Here is a 23,262-nt window from a genome sequence, read left to right on the forward strand (position 1 = left end):
TGTTACGACTTGAAATGAAGAATTTAGTTTTTGCTTTATTTACTTTCATAATGTATTAATTTCTCATTGTTAATTTATTGTCAACACGGGTGAAATAGAACTTGAGTGGTGACTTGGAACACTACGACTTTTCTTTATTGAATTTGATAGAACTTTGAGAGTTTTGATTACACATCGTTTATCTTTTCATGATATTTTATTTTGTTACATTTCCAATCAGAAACATTTTATCATATTTTTTGATATTTCTTATCATTAAACTGAAATTAATATTACAAACTGTTATTATAAAAATACTTTTTTCGTAGACCAAATTTAAATCACCAAATTCATACAGTTCGAGATAAAGAAATTGTTTAAATTATTTTTTATATAATATTTAGGTTACCTACTGACTTCTTTAGGTTATCATATGTACAATGATGTTTTTAAAAACCCTATTTGTGTTCCAAGTATCACAAAACGTACGGTAGGTTAAATGCTCTAAAATATTAAAAATTCCTTACTGTTTCATGTCACCCGAAACTCAAGGTGATTTGGAACATTCAATTTTTATTTATTTTTTAACCAAGTTATGGTTGAAATTTATTTTTTTTATGCAAATTTAGTCATTTATACTGCGCGCCTATATTAGATTTTTTTCAGATTTAAAAAATTAATATTCAAGGTGTAGGAGCCTGGGAAAATTCAAAATCGTGTTCATTTCACCCTTGTTAACGGTAATTATTTCTAAGATATTCTAAAAATCCACTTTATTGTCTGTTATTACCGCAATGTCATCTGATAATTATAACAAATATATATATATACATACAGTAAAACCTCTATAAGACGGAACTTTGGTAAGACTGAAACCCCGGTATTATGGAACATTTTTTTGGTCCCGTTTCAAATTACATATAATTTTATCCCGCCAAAACGGAAATCTCATCAAGTCGGAAATGGACATGTTTTTGTAATAAAAGTTGATAAAAATCCTCGCTAAGACGAATATATAACATGATTAATTGTTTAAAAAATTAATGTGTTCAAAACTGTTTCCGTAAAGCTGGATTCTTTATTGACAGATCGGACGTGAATTCCAATGAGTGCCCTGACTGAAACTCAAGATATCCTTGTTCAACTTGATTTTAACTTGGAAGAATTTCTTCATATTGATGGCCAATTTGAGACGCAGCAAATCATGATTCTGCTACCTCGAGGAAATACAAACATTTTTTTTCACAGTGTCCAATAGTGAATTTTTGAATTTGACTTTGAGAGCTAAGGAGTGTGTGGAACGCGACGCCTTACGAAACAAAAAGTAAAAATCAATAACCGATTTTTTTCAAAAAATATAATTGTTATTAATGTATAATAGCTAAAAGTAAATATGTAATAAAAAAATATAAATACATAAGTACATATAAATATGAAATCAAGTTAAAAATATAAATTGTATGAATTATGTATAAACTGGTTAAAAATAAATATGTAATCTTTATTTTAATTCAATTTAATTTTTTTGAATCCCGTCAAAACAAAAACCCCATTAACTCGGAAAAATGTCATGGTCCTAAGTGATTCCGTCTTATCGAGGTTTTACTGTGTATATATATGCATATTATTCACTTTCCCCTTGACCCATAATATTTATAGCATGTTTCAGAAAAGAACTTACAACTTTCACGAACGGTTTTGGTTCGGCGGTGCGTACCCCCATCAAGCTTTGCCGGTCGCGACGAACGTGTTACCGTCCTTAGCATGTTCTAAGCGTCACCGTAAAGTATCATTTTTCGTACATAAGTTTATCAATTTACAATATAAATAATAACTTATGGTATGCGTGTTAATTCGTGGTTTTAATCTAAATCTAACAGTTGTATCTACGCAGTCGTAACGCACGGACGTGTTATTGAGTTCACTGTTTAATTAATTCTATTATAAAATTTTCTTTAATTAACCTATCTAAATAGTGTTCTCGTATGTCGTCGTTTTCGGGTGGCACTAACCATGCCGGCCAAACTTCTACAAACAAAATCAAGACTACACACAGTAATATACCTACCCCTGGTTTTCAATTAGTCGGGAAAAATGGTAAATCACGCGAAAATTCTATTAATCCAGTCTCCCCAAACTTTCAACAATTAATTAATAATCATCCGCCGCCGTTTGATGTGTCTAATACGGCCTACGACTATAATCTCTTATCACCACACACGCAATCTATAAATACGACTAGCCCAATGGTACCGACCATAATGATTTCGATAACGGCCGCTCTAATGAGCACGATATCGGTACGGCTTCCTTACCATCAATGTCTAATAACAGCGATGTCTTATAAAAAAAACACGCTATCAGCATTCTACAACAATCTTTCCCGCCGGATTATATCGGTCCAGTAATAGTTCTCGCCGTAAGCTCTTATCCAAATACTAATCTAGGAAATCTGGCATCCTATTAGTGCCGCTAAATTTTTCACCAACAACTTCGTCGGTATTATTAATATTAAGCCCGCGGGTTGAAAAAAAAAATTAAAATTACCTTCGATACCATAACAAATGGTAATCTCTGCCTCAACTCAAGTATTCTAAATGACAATAATTATAAAACTATCATTCCTTCTACGCTTATTTTTTCATACGATATAATTAAATTAGACATCTCAGTCTCCGAAGATAACTTTTTTGAAAGTGTCCAATCTCCCGTTAACATACACGCATTCAATCGCATTATCGTAAAAAAAGAAAACAACATAGTTTCAACGCCTAGTTGAACTTAAATTCGTCGCCCCGAAAATTCCACCTGCTATCAACCTTTACAACATGATTTTCGAAGTCAATCCTAGTATTCGGTCCCCCGTCCTGCTATTGCTTGATTTTGTCTAGCGCTAGATATAAGTTCTGGTACATCAAGAAGCTGCTCTTTGCCTTTAAATGATATCACTATTGGTATTCCTATAGGCGGTCAATCATTTTTTTTCCGGATAGTGAGGGAAGAAGTTTACCATCCCATAATCTCAATTGTAACATATTATTCGATTCCGATACAACTATTAGGTAGAAAATATTATCTACTCGTATACAATGTATTATTATCTTAAAATGTGTGTTATTTATGAAACTATTGAGTAACGACAGTAAAATTTTAGCTTGACACTTTCAATTTACACAGTGTTTCGAAAATACAAATATTAAAAATGTATAAATTTTATAAGTTCTAAATAATAACAAATGTACAAAAATAATAATATAATAATAAAAAATTGATTTTTTTAAACAAATAAAATATTCAATATTACCTATATAATTTTTCTTATGAAATAATAAATAATAGATAATAATAGATTTATAAGATATTGTATAAACTGTATTATATTAAAACGTGTATTATTAATGAAACTCTTGAATTAACATAATAACATTTTAGATACATTAAATTTTTATACGTTAACCCGACTGTTACAATAGAACAGTCAATCCAATGAAATTTACGCTAATTAACTTTTTTTAAAAAAACAAATCCTTTATTAATTGTACATAAGATATTTTGTCGTATCATCGACCATTATTTTAATATATTTAAATAACTGTAAAAAATCGTTTTTTTAATTAAATAAAATATTCGATATTTTATCATTTTTCTTGGGAAATAATATATTTATGAGAAATTGTATAAATATGTTTTTTATTAAAAATATAAATATCTATAATATATGTTTTATACATTTTTAAGATAAATGCAATATTTTTTTGAATATAGTCAAAAAATGACAAAACAACCCTTCTTCACTAATATTCAACCCTCTTGGGGCACGTGAAAAGGGTGAGTAATCATGACCAAATTTAACCCGCATTACTTTCTTATAGTAATGAACAAAATGAGGGGGTGAGAAAAATTCGTAAGTTCTAAAATAAGGACCACCCTAATGTGGACCTTATATCAAATCTAGAAAAAAAAATTCAAAAATACAATTATTTTATAACAATCACTTTTTATGAAATAAGCAATAGGATAATGAAAGTAATGATTAGGAATATCTGTCTGGAACATTAGAAATTAAATGCTTTCTACACCTTGTGTATCGATAAATCTAGTTGCGTGATAAGAATTTTGAAAACAAATCTAAATTTACAGTATATTATATTTAAGTTATGCATGTCAAACACTCCTAGATAGTATAATATTTTGTTACAACTTGAGTTAAACTAGAACAATCATATCAGAAATACATTTAGATAATATATTCTAAATATATTGTAAAAAAAGTAAGAAATGATTATTAAATATTAAAACTAGTTTTTATTTTGTTATATAGTTTACATGATTTTTTATAACTCGAATAGATTTAATATTTTTAATGTAATACGGGTCAAAAAAATGTTTTATTTAAAATAATTCAAGAAATTCCGATGACATAATAATTTAGAACTTTTTTAAATAATTCTTAAAGAATAGTCAAGCTATAGTAAAACATTTCTTAGACATAGCGTACGCTCCACATACTCGTATTTAATTTCGTTGAAAACTATTAAATTCTTACCATAATACAGTTTCGATAATCAAAAGTAGAAATCCGCACAACATCAACTTCGCTCCAAACATTTTAAGTAAAGCTCTTAATAAACTAGGATGCCTTGATGACTCTTTTGCTTTAGCCAACTCTATTCTCCATTTCCTTAAAACAAATCGATTCAACATTTAATAAAAAATAAATTAAAGATAATATTTTTATTATAAATTTACTTTTCTAATTCATTCCCTAATAATGACGACGAATGCTCTTTAAGAGTTGAATACAAATCATTTATCTCTAAATCTCTCTTTTTTCCTGTTTGAAAGAGCTTTAATGTCCACCTAAATAATAATAATAATAAAAAAAAAAAAAAAAAATAATAAAAACAATATTTATTATTAAAAATGTTTTAGATCAAATTAATCTTTCCCTTTTGAGTGTGAACTTGAATAGGGTAATTGTTAGCAATTACACTATAAGCAGAACGAAGAAGCTTTTGGTTTTACTATGTGTATGTTTTTTATTGCAGTATGTTAACATGATTTCTATTAGAAAGATTTTTCAAACCAATATTTTTTTTTCTTCTGAAAGGAAATGTTTCCGGTTAGTGTATTGTAGAAGACTAAATTTATTCTAATAAAATCGCAAAAAGGTGTACAATTTTGTTAATAAAAATGTATAATAAATAATTAAATATGACTTTTAATTTCAATACATAGGGCTTGAAATTGGATAAAATATTCGTCATAACTTTTTCTTTACATTTAATGTAAAATTAAGATTTCTAGAATGTTTAAAAAATTGTTCAAATCATTAGAAAATCAATTGTTATTTATTCAATTATTTATATGAATTTTGGTTAAACGATATTAGTTATTTTTTTCCGAAAAATATTAAGTGTGTGTTATTAAAAACAAATATATATTAATATTCAACGGGTACATTAATTTAAATTAGGTACATAAGTGAAATTCACCTACATAAGTCATACGTTCCTGTATCTCAACTTATTCCTATGTGGCTGTGTTTCACCTGACTCTGTATAATGCTCGAACTCCCTTTATGTTACTCTTATTTTATCGAGTAACAACTAATATTTTTAAAATATTTGTGAGTTTTTTTCAATTATAGAGAACACGGATGGGAAATTCAATATTTACCGTTCAAGTGCACTTATTTAACACAAGATTTGTTATCAGGGAAAAAAATAATTTAAATATGGGACCAAAATTTAGGTGGTTAAAATCAATTTCACAGGAAGAGAAATAAATAAAAACTAATTCTGCTATATCAAAAAAATTCCTAGCTCCGATTAGAATACCAAATTTCTAATAAAAGGTCTGATATTTTTTTATAAGTAAAATAACTTTAAATTTAAACAAAATTAATTGTTAATTTCAAATATCAGGCTTAACTATTTATTACTAAAAAACATACATATGCTTATATATTTATTTTATACTTTTTTAATTAGGTACTCATACTTTGTCATAACTTACCCAAAGGTGAGGATTTCGAAAAAATTAGCATTAGCCCTAGGATGTGGAGGCCGCTCTTCTTTAAGATCTGCATTCATATTTATCCTAAAATAAAACCAAGTATTAAATATGACATGTTTCAATTCTTTAATATCACTTCCATCTCGATGATCAAATTTATAAATTATTTATTTAATAATACAAATATAATATCAATTTATTATTTTATTTTACAGATAAAAATTACGATATATTTTGTTAACCTTGATAGAATTCAGTTCGTAATTAATTTATAAATTAAGTAAATCAATCTGCTTTTCAAATAGACGATTTGAATACCTACATAATGAGTTCCAATCAGTGTTTAACTGCAACCATTCTCCCAAATGTGTTAAATCTGGTAACGAACATTTAAGCGAAAACTGTAAAAAAACCTCAGAATCAATGACCAATGTGCGCCCTCTATAGTGATGAACATACGGCCAACTTCAGAGGATGCCCTAAACACAAAAAATTCCAGCGATCAAATACTCTCAGCAAAAAACCAAATCCATCATTCAACAATCAACCAATACCACCAACTAATGTATCAATGTCTAATATCATCAGTCAAAATCAGAGTTAAAGTAATATAAACCATTTAAATAAATCATATGCACAAATCTCAAAAAATATCCCATATTTTAATCAATTCTCTTCTAATATCGATGATAACATATCACAAAAATTATGCTCCTTTCTTGATGATCTAAAATCTCTATAAACCCACTAATCTCCCTTCTAATGACGATTATTAACAAGTTGATTCTTAAAAATGACTAATTCATCCAAACTATCTCAACCAATTTGTATAGTTCTATAGAATGCAAATGGCGTAATCAAACATAAAAATGAACTTCATGAAAAAAATTTAAGCATTGCATTAATAACCAAAACGTAACTATTTAATAACAAAATATTTTCTATCCCTGATTATACTACGTATATAATCAAATATTCTTCACACACTTCATACACAACATTAATCTCACTGCCTTCAATCAACAAATATTTTAATAAAAATAAACCATATTTCAGTTACTGTAGCTTCAGTTTATTCCGAGGTTTATTCATAACCCAATAAAAAATTAACTTATCATAAATTCTCATCATTAATCAATTAATTTACTAATACATTTATAATGTTGGGGGGGGGGTAGTGACTTCAATGCTAAACACAATCTATGGGGCTCTTTTACAACGAATAATAGAAGCAGAACCTTACAAAAAATAAAATGTGTTTCCCCTACATACCCCACTCACTGGCCATCTGATCCAAAAAAGAACGCGAATTTACTTAACTTCTTTATTACTCATATACCTAGCCATATCTAATCTCAAATGGAAAACTCAAATATTCTATCTTCTGATTATTAATTTTAACAATAAATTATATTTTAATTACAATGAAAAAATATCCCTCCTTAACACCTGTACCCAAAAATTGGTATTTATTTAAACTTACACTGGAAACAAAAATTGACCTTTCGACATCTTTAAAATCTATCTCTGAAATTGACAATGCAGTAGAATCATTCACAAAAATTATCCAAAATTCAGCAACAGCGTCATCTCCAGAATCCAAAATCAGTAATTCAAAAAAAAAAAACCTTCTCCCCCACATTCAACAACTCCTTTCAAAAAAAAGACAAGCCCGAAACCGTTGGCAAAGTACAAGTATGCTCAGTGACAAAAAAGCATTAAATCAATCAACAAATTCCCTTAGAAATACTCTAAAAATATACAACTCAGATAAATATCAATCTTATGTTAAGTCTCTTTCAAACAATAAAAACTCAATCTAGATAGCCACAAAAAAAATTTAAAATACCGACAATCGATGCCCCCATTAAGGAACATCGCCAATACTCTTGCCATATCTAATAAAGATAAAGCCAATATATTAAGTTCATATTTAGAAAAAACTTTAAAACTCACCATGATATAAATTATATTGAACATTCCCTTACAATATAAAATATTAAAAATCAACCTCTTTCTATGTATTTCCCTGTTAAGCCCATTTCACCTTCTGAAATAATATTTACTATCAATAAATTACCAAACAAAAAAGCTCCAGGACATGACATGATAACCAACAGTATTCGTAAAGATCTATAAAAAAATTTAATAATATTCCTAACTCGCATTACAATACACATTACATACAATGTTGCTCTGGGGCTTTGGTACTTCTCCATATCCAAGAAGAAATCTACTATAATCCCAATTCTAAAACCAAACAAACATTCTATACCTTATACATCATATTGCCTTATTAGTCTACTCCCAAAATTTTCCAAGATTTTAAAAAAAAAATCATACTTAAAAGAATTAATTTAATTCTAACTCAAAATAATATTATTCCTAATACGCAATTTGGTTTTAAATATAAACACTTATATTATTATATAATCTTTTATTATAAAAATGTATTTTCTCATGTACCTATATAGGTACTAAGCGTAAATATAATTATATTTACCACGCGTGGTTCGAATTAACTTTCTACCAATTATATATGTATTTCGTATGTTGCTATGCGCGGGTTGTCAGGTCGAAGCGTACTGCGTATTTGCATAGCATGGTTTTATCCATAATCAAAAAATATATATATCTTTATATGTCTATGGTTATCTATAACCGTGCTGAGTAGTCACTAATCGACTGAACGTAATTTCCTCTTACATAGGCTTCTCACCGGTGAGTGATAATACTAGCGGAGCTAAACGTATTAATAAACGAATATCAAAAATAGTTTTGATAATATAAATCGTAATATTTGTTATAAAATTGATGTAAATAGAAATCCACATTCTACTAAAAATTATTTTAGACATTAGTTAGGATGAACGTTGAGTTCCCGTTCCAGTGAATAAATATAGTTGGGGTAAGCAAAAAAAAAAAAAAAATAAAAAAAATAGTATAAGAGCTTCATTTGATCTCTAGGGCTCCCTCTAGGACCAGCACTGTGTATAGATGTGTTGTGTGTAGGTCCTTAAGAACTATGGGAAAAAGGTAGGTAACTAAAAAAAAACCTTCGTGAAAAAGTAAGTCTCTGTATGAATATTTTTCTATTGCTAATTCTTAATTTTTAAACATATTTTTTTTCTTTAGTTTGTTGGTACTGGTCAAAAGCAGATTATCATCAATCTGTACAAGGATAAGGTCAAGCAGCAACTTGAAAACTCAGACAGGCCCAAATTGAGCTATAAACAAATGCTTGTCGAAATTTCAAAATCAAGTGGTATTGGACAACATACAATACAAACGACATTGGTCGAATATAAAAGAGAAGATACAGTTTCATCACCAAATAAGAAAAAATTTAGTCCTACAATACTTGAAAAAGTAGACAACTTCTCGAAGCATGCCATTAGACGAAAAATACATGATTTTTAGTTAAACAGTGAAGTACCGACAATTTCAAAAATGTTAGTTGAAAATGACACATTATCAAATATCAAACGTTCGTCGTTTCAAAAAATGCTGAAAGATTTGCAGTTTGTTTATATTGAAAAATCTCGTAATAGTGCGTTTATCGAAAGAGAGGACAGAATAATTTGGCGTGGATGATATTTGAATCAAATAAGAAAATACTGAGTTCAAAACAGACCAATATACTATTTGGACGAAACGTGGATAAACGCAGGTGAAACGCATAACAAAACATGGCACGACAACACGGTAAATTCACCGCGTGACGCATTCCTCACAGGCCTCACCGCGGAACAAAAGAAATCTTCGTGCAAAGGTAAGCGGTTTATTGTGTTAGTCATCGGATCAACTGACGGCTTCGTACCACTTTTGTGTCTCAAATCAAAAACCAACTCATCAGACTAACACGATGAATTGAACGGAAATAATTTCTTAGAATGGTTTAAAAAAATTCAGCCGTTACTCAAAGAAAATGCCGTGATTGTAATGGACAACGCCTCCGATCATTCCGTGAAGATCCAATTCCAGTGATGTCTTGGAAAAACAAGATATTATAAATTGGCTATAAATTAAAGGTAAGATCTTTACTTATTCAACAACAAATGGGACATTATTATCTCAAGTCAAAACTATAAAATCGCAAAATGACAAATACGAGTCTAGACGGGTACTCAAAACAACACAACAAAATCATATTAAGATTACTCCCATACCACTGCGAGCTGAATTCGATCGAGCTCGCATGGTCATCTGTTAAAAACTATTTCCAGACGCACAATAATACTTTTACATTAAAAGATAATAAAGAATTATTGGAAAGAGTTGTGGTATACATAACACTGGAAATGTGAGTGAATTTCGTTGGGCACATCATTAAGGAGGAAGAAAAATGTTGGAAAGTCGACAGCATAACCGATGATTTTATGGACGAAAAAGAAAGACGTCATATCCAAATGATAGATGATACAAGTTCAGATTCTGACTCCGATTGATTTCTTCGTATTTTAATATTATTTGTATTATACGTGTACGATATTATTATGCGTAGTATAATTGTATGTTGTACAAATTGATAATGTTATTAATGAATAAACGAATTTATAAAATATTTATATTACATTTATATTATTTATTGTATACCATGTGTAACAGTCGTCATGTGTTGTTATTTTCTTTTTGATTCGCTGTATACAGACACTTATTACTGCTCGGCATCGGCGGCCGTTTAATTAATTAACGATCGCCGAGTATTAAGTGGGGGAATTACAGCGGTGAATGGTTACGAAAACACGGAGCTCTATCAATTAGATGCGCGAAGGAGTAGTGTCCGGTGGTCCGACTATAGAAATAATGTAAACATTGTATAAAATAGTAACTATTGTTGCTGTATATTGTAAGAACAAATAAATAAATAAATTACTCACAGCAACACGTAAGTACATCTAAAATAGTAATAAATATGAGAATCGGTCCTTCTGGTCTAAAAATAAATAATACAAATTGGCCCTTTTGGCACAACAATAAATAATAAGAATGTAAATAAATAAAAAATGTACAAAACTCACAATTTAATGTAGAGTAGACTGGCCAGCTACACACCTATACCTAAATAATAAAATCTAAATAAATGTACACAGTACATACAAATTAATAAGATAAACTGACGGTGATTAGCGCACGTAAAATATAAAAGTATAAAAATTATAAAATAAAATTTCGGCGATTCGCACTCACAAAATTATTATTCTTTCCAGTGGTAGTTTATGCGAAACAAAGATAAAAAATCCATATAAAAATTACAATGATACACATATAAAGACATCTTGGTAACATAACACACAATAAACGGACAACGATTAACACATTTTAAAATAAGATTGTGATTACGTGTGCGTGTGAGTGTGGCGGCAGGTGAGACGGGTACATTGTATAGAGCAAAGAATATATAGAGATAAATAAACAATACTGGAGCGCACTCTTACCAATATTATCGGTGAGACGAAAACGAGCCATGCCTTGAACGTTATCCCCACCTCTGCAAGGCAAAAAAAATAGCGGCACAATTGCGAATGTACTAGAGAATATAAACGGCTCATAACAACTTGAGTAATTCTACTCATCCGATTTTAAAAATTAAAAACTATTTGAATTTGTGAACAAGCCTACTCCACAGCGATATAGTTTTAAACAGAAAAAAATCAATGCAAGTAGAAGATAATATTTATACCATTTAAATTTAAAAACGACAAAACATAATATAATATTCTTATAAAATTTACATTTTAAAATTAAAACAAATTTAAATTTAAATTTTAAAGATTTTGAAATAGTATTAATTTAATAAATGTTTGTACCAAAGAACTTTTATTTTTAAATACTTCCTTTGCTTTAACTTTTTTAGCATAATAACGCGTTCTAATATTTATGTAGCTGTCACTAAAAGCAAAGAACAAATTATGCTCATGACTAGAAGAACCGAGGTAAACATTTATAGGATGAGTATTAGGGAAAAAGAATAAATTTGACTTATTTAATGTATTTTTCCTTGCTGACATTAAAATATTAGTTTTTACATTTGCATGTAGTTTTTTTTTTCATTACTGCAATAAGTTGAAATGATTTTTCCAATTCGTTAAGAATTAATGAAACACCAGGAGAAACTATTTTTAATTTTCCTCTTGTAACAAAAGAAGTAAAATTTATATTTTTGTATAGTCTGACCGTCCATCAATTAGTATATCAATAGAAATATATATATATTATACAGTATGTAAACTGATTGGAAAGTTAATAGCTGTATATATAATACTATACATCAAATATTACTAGTATATGGTCTGTATATTATAAATTATATGTAGTGTAGATATTTTTTAACAAAATATTAAATTTTTGAAAATAAACTATCCTTTTTTGAATCGATTTTGAAGTAGTAGACGACTAGCTTTTTATTTTTTTTGTAAATACTGAGAAAATTTAAAAATTGTTGGTACTGCTTCATCTTTTAGCAACTTTTTATCTAATTCTGGACAAAATTCATCACAAATAATTACTAGGAGTGAAATATTTACTACATGAATAGCTATACTGGTTGGGTGTTAAATTTTTTCGTCGTAATTCATGTAACCATTTTTTTAAAACCTATGGTCTATTTAGAGCAGCGGTTCTCAACCGGGATGATATGTTAACCAATGGTGACATGGACGTAGTGTAGGGGTGACATTTTCTCCACAAGAAAAAGAAAAAAAATTAGAAAATTATTAATTTTTTAAAATTATATTATTACCACAACTGTCATGTAAATAACAAAACTTTAAGTTTGTAACTTTATATTATTTATATTTATTATTTAGATCCGATAAATGCGTGCAGTATTATTATTAATGCGAAATCGCTGCATTATCCATTATTTTATCGATTTAACCGGGGTTGCTTCTCAGTTTTGCAGTCGCTAGATATGTAGTATTATAGCTCTACAACTCTAGAATACAATATGAGACTAGGTCTTTCCACCATCAGCCCTCGAATTCCTCAACTTTGTAAAAACCACTAGGGCCCAATTTCTCATCAGTTTTTATACAAATCATTAAATTTGTTCTCTTTTTCTTTTTTAATTTGCAAATTTAAACTGAAAAGTGTCAATATTTATTGAACCCTTCAACTCAATTAATTGTACGTGTACTTATTATTTTTCTGTGTACCGTATTTTTTTATTTTTTTTTTGTTATTTCAAGATTTATTCTAAAATAAACAGTTAAGATTATTTATTATTTTGATGTTAGGGCGACGCGGTATTTGATTCTAGTGACTAAATGTAACATGAATGAAAAAAGGTTGAGAACCACTAGCTTAGAGGGTATCTAGAATTATAGTGTATTTATTGAAAATGATGAAACGAGATTTTCTTATTTGAATGAAATATGCATTGCACTTACCGATGGAAATGTATACCGTTTTCTTTTTGTCGCTTATTTGTACACCCATACACTGAACACTATACAACTATATTTATAAAAATGATGAGTTTTAATTTTTAAGGTACCTATATTTTATAGATTTATATATATACTAGCTGACCCGACAAACGGTATTTTGACATATAAATTATTTCTAGAGAATATTTTGCTAGAAAAAAATAACTAATTTAATATAAGTGTGTAAGGATGTGGTATATAAGTGGAAGGGGAGGGAGTGCTGTGAACAGAAATATAAAAATGATAAAACATCAAACATTTATTTTTTTAATAATTTATTAAAATTGATTCTTTAAAATTATATATATCGCTAATTATGACAATATTAGTAAAAAACAAAATCAATCCCTTAATGCAACAGAGTGCACAATATTTTTTGTTATCCCATCTTTCGCCAACACAAACAAACTGGATGGTTCAAGAGCACGCCACGCATAATTGTTCATGTGAAAAACACGGATTTATTATACTATTATATTATACTATATATTTATTTATTTATGTATTATTATAATAAATATTATTTATTAAATATATTATTTTCACCTCGGAATTCGCCATTTAAAATGATGGCTTCGATGACATTTTTAATTTTTTAATGACTAATCGCGTGCCGTTATACAACCGTGGTGGGTTCAAATTACGTAGCAAAATAACCGGAGATCCAACCTTCCATTGTAAATTATGCGGTGACATGCCTGGTATATCCAATGAGTTAAAAAACTCTCTTGGATAATTTACAGCTTCAGTAGCATCACAAATTGTATCAATAGATTTGTATGACACTAAGACTCCTGGTAACAAATGTTGTATCTTGAGATTCAATTCGTTGACGTCCATATTTTTTGCTACTAAAATTGCTTTTTCTGTCAGCCACTCATGATTTGTGTTTGTTCTGTGTACATTGGGCAATATCTGGTCAATAAGAGCATCTTGCGAATCAATAATTGTGCAGAAATCGGTCGGTAATTGTATGCATCCCGTTTCATCTATAGTAACTTTCCCATCACCGATATCTAACAATTATTTTGAGAATCTTCCGCACGCAGCTTTTTTTGATTGAATCGTAAGTATCGTAATCGTTCGCTCTCTATCTTTACATGCATTTCAACTATGAATTGTTGACAAAACTCACGACATTGTAGAATAACGTTGTCAGGATCGCATCTAATCATCAACCGATATGCATAATAATCATTTGAACTAACATTCTTATTTGTTTAATATTTATGCAATGCCTGTTATTTAATACCAAAAATAAAATTAATTTTAAATAATAATTAATTTAATTATTAAATAGTTTTTAATAGTTTCAATTAATAATTCATTTTCAATTGCGCAATTATTGACCGCAATTAAACTACGATTTATTAAACAATAGCACTTAGAAGTATAAAAAATAGATAAAAACCTAATTGCAGACCTACCAAATGTATATACAAAATTTCATTAAAATCGGTTAAGCCGTTTTGGAGGAGTATGGTAACAAACACTGTGACACGAGATTTATACAAATATATAGATAGATTAAAATAGAATCATAAGCATTAAGCAATTAAATACAATCTTAATTGAACTTGGACGAAATTCCGATGTTTACTGTTCAGCACAGAATAGTCATATTCACATAGCAGTATTGTGTTTTTTAACCTGCAGTGGTGGAGTAAGCGTTTAAAAACTTGGCTCGTTTTCAGTATCTCAGTACGCGCTGCAGTATTGTTTATCTATCTCGATGGATTCTACTAATGTCTTATAGTATTAATCAATACATGCAGGCCCTGACTAAGGGGGAGCAGAGGGGTCGTGTCCCCAGGGCCCACAATGTTATGGGGCCCCCCAGACAAAAATTAAGAATTCTAAATATCAATGTCACAAAAATTAAGTTATTAAAAAAATTATATCATATAATATTAAATAATTAAGTATGTTTTTGTGGTATGTACAGTATTTCACTATTATCACAGAATAAAGAAATTACAGATATTACAGTGTGTATTTATATTCTCGATGGTTGAGTTTGATTAGCGATAAGATATATCAATAGTTTTGTTATTAATTTATTATGAATTCGAGTTATTATTAAATATAATCTATTTATATTTTATCGGTACGTCTTACAAGTGTTGTATTTTTGTTATGTATTTGTTAGTTGTTCTATCAAACGACAAGAGTACGCATAGTTCATAGATATTAGACACATCAACATTTAACTATCTGTACGGACAATACGAATTATTTTATTTTATATTTTTTAATTTGTATTATTTCATAATGAATGAAAAAAAAATATATGAGTGGATATCAAAAAAAGAAACTAAAAGAAAAAAAAATCAATTGACTGCTGCATTGCCAAAGATTACTGTATATTTTAATAGTGATAATTGTAATTTATTACCAAGTAAGTTATAATTTAAATTATTAAGCAATATCTATAATATAATTTTAATAATATTAATTATAAATGTATAGTATAGTACAGTGTTGATTTTCTAGTCTTTTTTATTTACCTATATAAAATGTACTATTCATAGTTTAAACAATTTTCAGTTTATAATAAAATTGATTCAACCGTTGCAAATGAGGCAGAATTACAAATACCTGTAAAATGTGATTCTACTCCTGAAAGTGTTGAATTGAATGATTATAATGTAAATTCATCTTCATATATTAATCCATTTACTGGCCAAGTGAAGTTCATAATAAATTCCTACAATTTTGTGTAGATAAAGGACCAGAATTCTTCTAAAATAAAAATAATAATTTTAATCAATCTGCCCGTTGTGATGTCAAATTATAATGTAACCTCATTATACAAATAATATCTATTTAAATATTGTAACAGAAAATATATTTAATTTACAAATAAAAATCACACAAGACATCTAACCAATAGAATGTTTGTACGAACACTGTCTAACGGTGAAAAATGAACTTTTATCGGGCTTGGGTCAGTTCTCTTCATTAATAAGAAATAAAAATTTCCAAATTCATTGGCGCCAATGTCGAAAAAAAAATTTTCACCAATCTAACCTCTACAGTAACATTAACATAATAACAAAAAAATCCCTGAATTTCAAATTTATTGGTTTTAAAATTTGAATTTGAAAATAAATTTAAAAAATTAAAATCAGGTCTGATGTATTGTTCCATATATGAATGGTTACAAAATATTATAGCTTGACACTAAATAGTGTGTAATAAATTACAAACTAGGCAAAAATAAATGATTGCCGTCATCTAAATTTCAAAACCTATATAAAGCAACAGCAACGGTGATCGAGCAGTCGCAGGGTGTCACGGCTAATGACAAGTTTTTATTTAAATGTTAATTGTGTGTTTTATTGTGAGATTTTGAAGTTATTATAATCTAATTTGGTTTTATACTATAAAATATTTGTTTTTAATTTTTTTCCTAGTAAATTCGGAGTCTCACTTCCTAGTGTGTGTACTGAAGCGTTTGTGGCGATAAAACACTTTTGTAAAGTAACAAGATTTTTGTTTCTGTATTGACTTTCTCATCCAGTACTTGTTATCGTGGTCACTTGTTCGAGAGTAAAAATATCTTAGAGTTATAAAGTATAAATCCTGTGGTACTTGTTAATTTGTCCTTTTGTCCAGTACTCGTTATTATGGTCACCAAAAGGAGAATTAAATAAGTTTTAATCAAAAAGTATCGATATTTACTCTTTGACGGTCTGAGACTCAATAATCGAAATATATCTGTTATATATGTCAAGCCTTTGCGCGGTGTATACGACAGGTCATACTGTAAAATACTATAAGTAGATATATGTGAAAAATGTTCATAGAGTCATCAGGTAATCGACAAAATGCGTATGAAAATGTAAAACTTCTAATTATTCTTCTTCTTTCTGGGCTTTTACAGGCCTTTAAGGCCCATCGCTGCAACAACATATTGTTTCCATTCTTCTCTATCATTTGCACATTCTTCTGCCTTTCTTACGTTCAGGAGTTTCAAGTCTATTTCTAATTGTTTGTCAAATTTGAAAGAAAATTGTTAAAATAAATTAAATTTCCATTTTAATTATTCACATCTGCATAGATATTATTAGAAGTTATTAATATTTTCGAGAGAAATACACCAGTGCTTCTACAAAAGTAAAATCACGTAAACTATTTAATACAATGACTGTATTAATAAGCAATAATAAGAACCATTTAAATTTATCAATTACATAAAATTGTAAAAAAAAAAAATATGATTAATAAAATAAATAAAATAATTAGGTAATTGAAATAACTCGTCAACTAATTAACTTCAGTCTATGAAAATATTTTTTAAAAATCATGACTATATATTAAACTAAAAAGATGAAGAAAAACAATATGAACATTATGTTATTTTATGAAAAAGTATTAACAAAGGATAAAATTTGATTTGATTTATTGATATTTCAACATTATAACATACATAATATTTAAATATAAATTATAATATTAGTGTTAATACCTACTCCCAATAAGCAAAGCTTAGTTGGAAGTATGGAGTCTGGTACATAAATATTTATAACATTCAGTGGTATATTCAGGTATTTTTTTGGCGGAGCACTAATCAGTAACATATTACATTACAAAATAAAACCATTGTACGCGAAACCTCAATGGTCGGCCAGAGGTAATCCAACGGCTTTGCCACAATCGATACAAACCCGACTATAACGTCAGTAAAAGGGGGAATGTGAGATAGAGGTAACCTCAGACTTAATATCCATCAAAAATAATCGTACCCTTAGCTTATATTAAAATAAATAAATTAAAATAGTAATGATAATAATAATATACGATGGGTGGGCGCCCGAATTAGATTAAGAACATGAAAATATGAATCAATAATTATAACAATAAATAATGGACAATAAAACAATCCAGATCATGCTACGCGCCACCGGCCACGGTAAATGGAAAACTGGTACGGTCTGTATAAACGCGGAATACTGGTACGGTTCACAATAATAAAGGTTTCCCAAACTTTTATGAAAAAAAAAAGAATAAAATATCAACGATTATTTTTAATTTTATTTTACCGACGTTCCATGGGAAAACACGACTCACGAGTGACTGCGAATGAAAATAATGTGATAACGATAAGATACGATAAATATCTATTAATCAATAAATGTCATGAACTATAATATATTACAATATCATTCGCAATAGTGAATTGAGTGTGTTATTACTTCAATAAAAATTATACCTAATATGGAAATTTCGAAAGTCAAAGAGGCTCAGAGTTAATAGTATTTAAGAAATATTCTTATGTGGTTTTGAGGAAGAATAATAATTCTATCAGGTGGAAATGCACAAAAAACACAAATTTGAAATGCCCGGGAAAAGTTATAACTAATTTGATAAAATTTTGGCTTTTATATGGACATGTGAAAACTTGGGGAATAACAAAGCTCTTACATATAAGGATAGAATTCAAAATCTATTAAGAGCGTATAACAAACTAAGATGTCGAATGTCATTGAAAATTCACTTTTTACATTCACACCTCGATTTTTTTCCGGAAATTTAGGTGCGGTAAGTAATGAACAAGGCGAAAGATTTCATCAAGACATCCAGTTAATGGAAACTCGTTACTAGGGTTTTTGGAATGAAAGTATGTTAGCGGACTAGCGATGATTTTATCGACGTTACAATAATTTGCTCGAATTTTTTCAGCAATAAGATGAAGCCCGTGCACAGTACAAGTAACATGAATAACTTAAGGATAGAATATTTTTATTGATTCCCGGATTTCACCATATAAGGTGCCGCATCACTTAAGAACAATAGGACGTCGTCGTAACGTACTTCTTCTGGCCACAATAGATGCATTGAATTATCAAATAACTTCGCAATAGTCGAATGATTAGCTTTGGTCAGTACTTCGGACCTCAATAAAAATGTGACATAAAAAATATAATTTTTATAAAAGTAACAATTAAAATAACGCATATGTTTCCGTAGTAGTCGTATCTACTGTCTACTGACTACCACGGAAAAACGGCTTTATTATTCCTCTCTCTTATATACATTTAGATACCTATAATAATAATAATATAATAATAATTTGTTTAAATGCTAATGAAAAAATTAAAAAAATGTTTATGCTAGCTTATTTTCTAGTGTGACATTAATATAACCTGAATTTGAATTGCCTGATACTAGTAGTAATATCCTACAAAAATATTTTACTAAATATTTATTTTATTTTTTTATCAACCATGATGCACAAAATAACTAACGATTGTACAATAACACGTTTCACATATTATCGTATCACAATTATTTGTAGTTTACGTAATAATGTCAAATATTTTGTCGGGGGGTATACATTTTTCCCCGGGGAGGTATTACCCTCCCTCCCCCGGTCGCCTCCCTGAAATAAATACTGATAATAAGTCAGCACAATAACACGAATATACATTCCGTTTTGTGAAAAATATTTCAGACGAAAATAAATTTACGAAAATTGTAGTATTCGAAAAATTTGAACAGAAACTTATTTAATCCGAAAATTATATTCCTCGAAAGAGTAGCGTCGTTTTAATTTTTATTAGACTAGGTCAACCACTCACTGATTTTCCGACTCAAAATTACTCCTCGACCTCTGGAGCTGGGGGTAAATTTTCAGGTATTTGAACGTTACACACTGGATTTTCATACAGAATTTGTGTTGTTTCTAGACAGAATTCTGAAGATGATTACATTATAATTAATGAAAAAAATATTAATGAAATCTTGACTGTGAATTATGAACCATGTCATAACTCACTAACTAATAAAAATCGTAATGAAAACTCTACTGAAGAAGAATGGAATAGAAAATCGGTGAAACAACGGAAACTCAATTCTTATCTATCTCCTAATCCGCATTTATCCCATATATATTTGATTCTATTTTTGATATAACTTGAATTCAATTGGCATACAAGTGGCGGGAATGGTCATACAAATCCATACAAATGACGTAGAATCGATTAGCGTTGTGAATGAACTTCATGAACTGCATGCGGTAATTGTGAATACCCGAGTTGTGATGGCGGCAAATCGGATCCTATATTAACTTGGTAGATGGGGTAGGGGAGTAACTTCTCGCCGTCGAGGCATGTTCGACCAACGGTTAGCCCAGATTACCGATGATCTTCCACGCAAAATCAACTAAGTTTAATTTTAACGGGGCTAAAGGTTTTGAACGGAGAAATATTTAGGAGTTCAAAAATCGGGCGACTGCACCCGAATTCGGTTTCATAAAGAATAGGTTAGTTCCTATTCCTTATGAGGAGTTACATGCCGAACATACACGGACTTCTCCCACGAAATATTAGCAACGGTTAGGATGAAGGAATGAGACATGAAAAACTGTACAACAAATGATGACGGAACCACCAAATATTCAACTAAATGTTTTAACTCCTTGAATGTGACTGGCTTACCACCGCAAAATTTATAACAGAAGGTTGACACGGTAGTCACCATTTTCCGATATCTGAATTAACCAAAACTATGCATTAGGACGCATATAATGATAACGTTATAGTATAGTTATATAATACATAACATATGTAATATAATATATATATATATATATATATATATATATATAATATGGTATATAATATAATAATGCGACGATACTCGGAGAAAAATTATAAATAAGAAAATTCACACTACGAGGATTCAAATGATCCCAAACAATATGTGCAATAAGTTGAAACAGATTCAATTTCCGTCTAATAATTAAGTATTTATGGTCTAAATCTAAAAAATGCATGTTTTTCACATAGTCATTTTACTTGAAAAATGTTTCGACAAACTATCCATTATAGTTGTTCTTATGCATGTTAAAAGAACAAAAAATACGAAATCACAAAGTGCTTCACTAAAAAGAGTTAACCTCAGTTCATCTCATATAGTCAAATAAATAGCTTAAATAAAGCAAATATTTTTCTAAAACGTCCATGAAATAATTGAATGCTGTACTTTTATTGAATTTTAAATAAAAAAAATACTAATATTAAATCCTAATAAACTGATAAACTTAATACATTCTTTGTATCAAATTTGTTACGTTCATAAAATTCTAAATTAATTTTAACTAAACAAAAACACAACATTCGTTGATTATAAGACGGTACAAGTTCAACGCGTAGCTACTTTGAAATTACAGAAAATACGGTATTTATTCAAGGTATCATAAGACTATTAATAATATTTCTACATAAATAGACATTTTTGATTGTGTTGTCATCTTATTCGTCACTTAATCTATTAGGGGATTCTTTAGTTCTCTGCATAGTATTGTAGCTCTATAAAATCACCAAAATAACATGATTCAATTAATATTCATATTCTTAGAAGAAAAAAATTAAAAATATAATTCAAATTACCTCAGCAGCTACACTATGTAGGAAATCTGCTGTATCCCTACCGGTTTGTTCCACCATTTTATACAAAAATCCATCCTTGATTTTCAATAAGATATGAGGATGATCAAATTCAACCATTTTACCAGCGTCCATCACAAGCACTTTGTCAGAATCCATAACGGTATTCAAACGATGGGCAATAGTTAAGACAGTACACATTCGAAATTTATTTCTAATTGTGTTCTGAATCAATGCATCAGTCCTAGAAATAAAATGCATTGTTATAATAATTATAATCAAGCTTTTAATTTAAGCTAATAATTTAAGCTTTTATTACTGTGGATCAACGTTAGCAGTAGCTTCATCCAACACAAGAATCTTATTATTTCGCACTATAGCTCTAGCCAAACACACCAGTTGTCTTTGACCAACACTGAAGTTAGATCCACCCTCAGACATTTTTGAGTTCAGTCCACAGGGTAAATCTTCAATAACATCTTTTAATTCAACCTAATTAAACAATAATCATTGATTCCTCTATTGTGTTGTGGACATACATAAATGTAGGTCCTTACGACTCATAAGACATGGATGGGACCACGTAGATCAAAAATAATAGAAATCGGGAAATGATTATTATTAATATAATATTCATATTCGTATGAAAAGAAAGGAATGATTAAGACCCGAGGGTAACACAAATATGAGCTGTCAGGCTACATTTCAAAGTATTATAATAAATGCAATTAATAAAAACGCATAACAAAATATGAGAAATGTTCGAATAATAATATTACCGAGGTCAACCATTTAAATTACAATTTAGCACCTCAGGGTAGTAACAATAATTGGAAATAATTTATTACATAGAAATGCGTGGCCAATTCCCACGAGACCTAAGTATATAAGGGGGTTGGGAATAGACCAATATTCAGATGTGGTTTACACGAGTAGTAAGCACCTTCACGCCAGATCATTTCTTAATTATTGTTTTTGTACTTAGAAAAATTCTTAAATAAACAGTTAAATTATATTTGAGTATTTTATTTGGAATATTATCAAAAAAAAACTTAACCATCGTTACGATTGAACGACGGCATGCAACAATTGTAAAATTGTAAATTTTATGTATAAATCTATTAAAAAATCATAAGTATTTACCTCATCTAAAGCATTCCAAAGAGCATGGTCTGGATATTCATCGAAAGGATCTAAATTCTTTCGCATTGTACCAGAAAACAAAACTGGTTCCTGTGGTATAATGGAAATTTTGGAACGCAATTCGTGTAGTCCTAATTCATTGATATCCAGATCATCAACATAAATAGAACCTTCATTTAGAGCCAATCTAAATAATGCTCCAATTAAAGATGATTTTCCAGCACCAGTTCTACCAACGATTCCTACCTATAATATAGTAAACATTTTTAATATCACCAATATCAAAATTAAAAAATTAG

General features: G+C 29.0%; 2 protein-coding genes across 11 annotated transcripts in view; both read right to left on the reverse strand.

Moving 5' to 3' along the window:
• Positions 1–23,262, reverse strand: part of LOC112680056 (probable multidrug resistance-associated protein lethal(2)03659) — a 62,620-nt gene that overhangs the window by 11,596 nt on the left and 27,762 nt on the right. Inside the window, exons 23-26 of one of the 3 annotated variants that reach the window (XM_025550063.1) lie at positions 22,964–23,209; positions 22,140–22,312; positions 21,824–22,064; positions 21,588–21,742 (exon numbers count right to left, since the gene is read on the reverse strand). The exons of 1 other annotated variant lie outside the window; for it this stretch is intronic. In XM_025550063.1, coding sequence (XP_025405848.1) covers positions 21,686–21,742; positions 21,824–22,064; positions 22,140–22,312; positions 22,964–23,209 — 717 coding nt within the window. In that variant the 3' untranslated portion in view covers positions 21,588–21,685. Of the gene's footprint in view, positions 1–21,587; positions 21,743–21,823; positions 22,065–22,139; positions 22,313–22,963; positions 23,210–23,262 lie in introns of those variants that run through there. One more of the 3 variants, XM_025550053.1, reaches the window with a different exon arrangement.
• LOC112680083 (probable multidrug resistance-associated protein lethal(2)03659) lies at positions 302–11,399 on the reverse strand. Of its 8 annotated transcripts, none has more exons than XM_025550101.1 (8): positions 11,188–11,397; positions 11,019–11,058; positions 10,878–10,933; positions 10,594–10,792; positions 5,998–6,081; positions 4,729–4,839; positions 4,526–4,660; positions 305–1,192 (listed from the first exon to the last, which is right to left on the reverse strand). In XM_025550101.1, exons 5-8 carry the CDS (start codon positions 6,072–6,074, stop codon positions 1,150–1,152), a joined length of 366 nt encoding a protein of 121 aa, XP_025405886.1. In that variant the 5' UTR covers positions 6,075–6,081; positions 10,594–10,792; positions 10,878–10,933; positions 11,019–11,058; positions 11,188–11,397; the 3' UTR covers positions 305–1,149. The 8 variants fall into 8 exon arrangements, with proteins under 8 accessions (XP_025405912.1, XP_025405868.1, XP_025405898.1 ...); XM_025550096.1 differs by having other exon boundaries at positions 10,878–10,959; XM_025550127.1 differs by lacking the exons at positions 10,594–10,792; positions 10,878–10,933 and adding an exon at positions 6,320–6,476 and having other exon boundaries at positions 302–1,196.

The sequence above is a fragment of the Sipha flava genome, unplaced genomic scaffold, assembly GCF_003268045.1.
Source record: "Sipha flava isolate LNK unplaced genomic scaffold, YSA_version1 100_pilon_pilon, whole genome shotgun sequence".
Classification (NCBI taxonomy): domain Eukaryota; kingdom Metazoa; phylum Arthropoda; class Insecta; order Hemiptera; family Aphididae; genus Sipha; species Sipha flava.

Bases quoted from the DNA above. Each gene is read 5' to 3' on its own strand.
- LOC112680083 (XM_025550083.1), bottom strand. The intron at 4,661-4,728 runs GTAAATTTATAA...ATTTGTTTTAAG, and splicing joins TTAGGGAATGAATTAGAAAA to GAAATGGAGAATAGAGTTGG. The intron at 1,193-4,525 runs GTAAGAATTTAA...TCCTCGAGGTAG, and splicing joins ATTATCGAAACTGTATTATG to CAGAATCATGATTTGCTGCG.